We start from the raw sequence: 4800 nt of genomic DNA on the forward strand, positions 1-4800 counted from the left end.
TGTGAGAAGTGGCGGCCGAGGGATCATGTTAAGTATTTTGTTATGTTGGTTGCTTGGATCAATGTATGGATCCTTAGGGCCTTCATGGATTTCTTCTCTTCTCCTTCTTCGATTGTTAGGTCGCTGGATTTCGGTGATCTAGGGTTTGATATGGGGAGATTAGCGGCAACCGGGGCTTTGGTGGTTCATGGAGGAGTTGGGCAGGGGCAGGGGCAGGGGTTGCCTTCTTCAACCAATACTGCAATTGGGAGAGCTCTTTCTCAAGTAAGCGCAGTTCTCTCTGTATTATCTAGTTGGGTGTCTTGTTTGCTTGCAAAGACGAAATAGAGAAACTGAAGCAAGAATTTGCTTTCACTCCCCCCTTTTCCCTTTAGTAAGAGAATTCAAAATTTTGGGAAAGATTCGACTTTTCTTCGTTTTATGTAGGATGAAAGTTCTATACTGCATGTTAGTTTTATTTCCATAAAATTTGATCACTACAAATTGTAATATCTCTAGGATTAAAGCAGTGAAAAGATAAGTCATGAATCAAGCTTAAGCAGCATGTTAGCTTTGTTTTTCTCTTGCTTTTCCTTTTCTTTCCTATTTTGTTCTTTTTTTCTTTTTTCTTGAGGTCAATATGCTAAGTGAAATGAAAAACATTTATGCTTTGTTTGGATGTGGTGAATGAGAGTTACGAGACGGAAGGTGAATAGATTCACACCTTATTTGGGAGTTTTTTTTTAAAGAGAACGGAGGGAAAGGGAGGTAACAAAGTTCACATCTGTTAGCTTACATTTCTATATACTTTGATTCCCTTCCAAATTGAAGTGTAGAGGAAGTAAAAGATTTTGGACCATTATAATAGAAATCAAAAAGACTAAGAAACGATTGCCCTCCATTCTATTTACAGAAACCAATTGAAACCCAACTTCCATTCTTTACTCTTGATAAGGAATAAAACATTTGGCTCAAAATATCATTGGTAACCAAGCTCCTCTTGCTACTGGTTCTGGTTCATGGTTTTCAGCAACTAAGATATTGTTTTTAATTGACACTATGATTCACTTGAAGTATGGAGGTCGCTGGTTTTCCTCAATAAAAAAGATGAACGTTTTCAAGTGTTTCGTTTTACAACTGTGTGTTACTCCCGTAACTTATTTCTACACTTATTTTAGTGAATATATTTAACTTTTAATGGCGGTGGCTGCTTGTGTTTCGTAAATGAATGCACATGGGGAGAGGTGACGAGTTAATAGTTTTCCACGTTTCATGAAAGATTCTCACACGTGTCACAGGTTCTACGAATCTTGAACGAGATTCCAGCCACCTCACCAAAATAACCACGCTCCGTCCATCTCCTCGCAGCGAACCTATTGCCGACAACCTGCAAGCCACGGCCAAGTGTCGCCTCCACAACGTGACGCCGCTCTGCCTCTCCGCCGCCTTCTCACCCGACGATGCGAAGTCTCCGCCGCTCCGTTTACCGCCTCCTCGTCCGCCACACGGGCCGTCTCGCCTCCTCCGCTCCTCCCCCCTCCGGGCCCACCTCGCGCGGCGCTACGACGCTCTTTCGCTTTGCTTTAATGGGGTTATTTCGCGATATAAACAACCGGTCTTCGTCAAGATTGTTGAGCTTTAGCGGTCCGGGCTTGGGGTTGGAGGAGGAGTTGGAGAGTGAGAAGTTGGCCCATGAGGTTTTGTGGATTGTGAATAAGATGATGATGTGTGAGATTGTGGAAGAAGCTATTGTGAGTTGGGGTTTGGAGGATAGGCTTGCGGCTTTGTCTCTTACTGCCAACGCTAGAGTGCAAGGTCCCATCGTCAAGATCTCAGGTTAGTTAAATATTTCTGCTGAATTTTCAAAAATTATCAAGAAAAGAAAAGTAAGTTTGATGAACTATTGCTTGTTTAATTTATGACAGCGGCTAAAAGAAGGATCTATCCTTCTTATATACGTAGAATCTGATCCTATTATTGCCATTTCCTAACCTAAGGGGCTGTTTGGTTGTTGGTAAAGTTGTGTATTTATGACACAACTTGGAAAATTGTTGTCCACCTCATCAATTTCACTTTTATACTTTTCTTTGTTTGTTTTTGATTCCATTGGAATCATAAAACACTTGTTTGGTTTGCAAAATGAAACTTTAATTGTTTGTTTGGAAAGTGTAAAAAGTGGTTCCTACTCAAATGATCATATTGGTTGGAATTATTTTTTCTAGACTTCAATGTTAGCTTTCTCCTAAAATCATGTCTTTTTTTATGAAATCACTTTACAAGCCACATCAGCATATGAAATCACTTTACACTATTTTCACAACTACAAACAAACAATTGAAAGTGATGAAAGCTGACATTGGGACCTACTTTTTTACACTTTCCATCCTTTTACATAGTAAAAACATACAACCAAACGGGCCCTTAAATGTTGGCCAGAACTTGTCCCGTACGTAACTAAAGCTGGCATGCACCTGAGTGATGTTACTGTATTTGTATTGGGTATAGGTGTTACTGTATTTTTATTTAGTAGGAAGCGGATATTACTTAAATACTGAACTCAACAATCGTAGTGAAATGTGGTTAACTGATATATCACAGAAGTTTCGCATGTAGTGAGATACAATAAGTTCATCAATTACATCCATTCTAGACGAACGAATATTACTTTTCTTCCAGAAAAATACTGAATATTTACATTTGTCGAAGTTTGAAGCTACACATAGTTATAGTTGTTTAATTGCATACATGCATAACGTATTGATCTACTTTGTTACCCTGATTCTTATTACCAAATGAATTTAGCAATCCTGCTCCAAGAGCTAGCCCGCGGAGAATGGGAAGCACCAAGAGAAGTAAAATTCCGTATACTCTTACTATGGCTACCTGTCCTCTGCTACGCCAGTAACGGCGTAACACGTCCGGTGCTAATGGGGCTGGAGAGGTTGGAGATCGAAGTGGCGATAGAAGGACTGATCTTAAGCTTGCCTCTTGAGGATCAGGAGGCCATCCTTGGGAACTGGCTCAAAGATTTCGCGGTGATTGATTCAGACTGGCCGAATCTACAGCGATGCTTCGATTGCTGGTGTCGGAACTCAAGGAAGCTTCTGCTCTGAACTCACGGGGTGTTTCTAGAATTTAGATGCAGCAACTTAATTAGGTCATGCTTGTGTACCACTAGTCATACATTCTGTTATGAAGGTTCGTCACGTTCTGAGATATGGTATTGTTTGTGCACTATTTTAGAATTTGGTATATGATACTTGATAAGGGGAAAAAAAAGGATACGAGGCAATGAGATATCGTATAAGTTGCATTGAAGCCTATTGATTTTACTATTTTATCTTTCAGTAGCTCGTTTTGTTAAATGATGTGATGGTTGTTAGCTCTTATGTTTTGATGATGTTTTACAACCACCATTATCGGTACTAATGGCTTATTGAGTGCAAATGTAGTAAATTCTTTTATCAAGCTCGTTAGTGCCATTAATGGAGGATGGATGGAATATATGCTACAACGATGATATCCAAAGGAGGAGGAGGCCAAGAGATGAAGCAACGTTATTTCAAGAACGACAAATTCGAATAAAAGCTTCATCCGATTCAAGCTATATCAAAGCTCAAGTATTGCTCTCTATATGAGGATATTAGCTTTCTTTTGTTTTTCTCTCTAGTGCTAGAATGTAGGCAAAGAGTTACTGAGTTTACTTGAAGCTATTGGGAATCACACACACGTTTTTATATTTGTGTTTTTAAGCGTTTTTCACAAAATACTATTTTTCACAAGTATGAGGACCTATCTGCAAAATTCCTTTTCCAAGCAGTTTGTTTTTAGTATTAAAAACTTTTTACAAAGTTTCAGAATTTTCAGAGGTCAAATAAATATTTTGCAAATATTCCAAGTTGAGTCAAAATCTGTTTTCTGTAATATATCAGAAAGCGGTCGACCGGTCCGGTCGACCGCTCCCATCGCCTTTCCGACCGAACGTTTACTTCGGACGACCGAATTTCTCTTCGGTCAGCCGCGACTTTTTCAAACGGTCATTTGCCTAGTAAACTGCGCTTACACTTAACTGTGTTTGGCACAGTCTGAGATAAGGGTCTGTAAAGGAGATTATTATCCTATTTGGGAAGATTGAGTTTTGTTTTAAATTGATTTAATCTCTTCTATAAAAACCCCAGTCTTCTTCTTCCTCCTTAGCCCTAACATTTGCAAAAACCAGAGAGTCTGCTGTTTCCTGAGAAAAATTTTCAAAGTCTGGTTTCTGTGTTTTCTCTTTGTTTTTGAGTGTGATTCACTTCCCAGCTTCAGTACTTTTTCTCTTTGCTATAGGGGCTGTGTAAAGAGAGAGTCTTGCATATTTTCTTCTGCTGTGTGAGTGAGATCTTGTGTAGATCAACTGTGAGAGAGTGTGATCTGTTGAGATCAAACTGTGTAGTGAGAGAGATCGTGTGGGATCGCTGTGTAGACGAAGTTCCGGCTTCCAAACCGGGTGTGTAGTGGATTTCTCCTCGAGAGTGGGGAGCGGGGACGTAGGCCAGAGGGTCGAACCTCGTTAACACATCGCGCGTCAAGGATAACGAACTCCTAACCCTATCTCTCTTACTTAAATTGCTTTACTGTTTTGTGGTTTGCTTGTGTTTGATTTTTATTGCATATTAGAGCCTCTTGACCCTAATCACCCCCCCTCTAGGGTCCAACAATGGTTTATTTACATTAAGTCCTGCTAGAACAAATGGATCTCATTACTCCTATACCTATGAGTGTTTGTCCTTCGCTACGCCAGCAACCGCGTCCAGTGCTGTGTTAGTACAATTTTGTTAG

General features: G+C 40.0%; 1 protein-coding gene across 1 annotated transcript in view; it reads left to right on the plus strand.

Annotated features, from left to right (window-relative positions):
- Positions 1 to 3309, plus strand: part of LOC109847413 — a 5819-nt gene extending 2510 nt beyond the window's left edge. Inside the window, exons 3-6 of the mRNA XM_020416641.1 lie at positions 7 to 264; positions 1278 to 1318; positions 1448 to 1815; positions 2782 to 3309. Coding sequence (XP_020272230.1) covers positions 7 to 264; positions 1278 to 1318; positions 1448 to 1815; positions 2782 to 3092 — 978 coding nt within the window. The 3' untranslated portion in view covers positions 3093 to 3309. The remainder of the gene's footprint in view (positions 1 to 6; positions 265 to 1277; positions 1319 to 1447; positions 1816 to 2781) is intronic.

The sequence above is a fragment of the Asparagus officinalis genome, chromosome 7, assembly GCF_001876935.1.
Source record: "Asparagus officinalis chromosome 7, Aspof.V1, whole genome shotgun sequence".
Classification (NCBI taxonomy): domain Eukaryota; kingdom Viridiplantae; phylum Streptophyta; class Magnoliopsida; order Asparagales; family Asparagaceae; genus Asparagus; species Asparagus officinalis.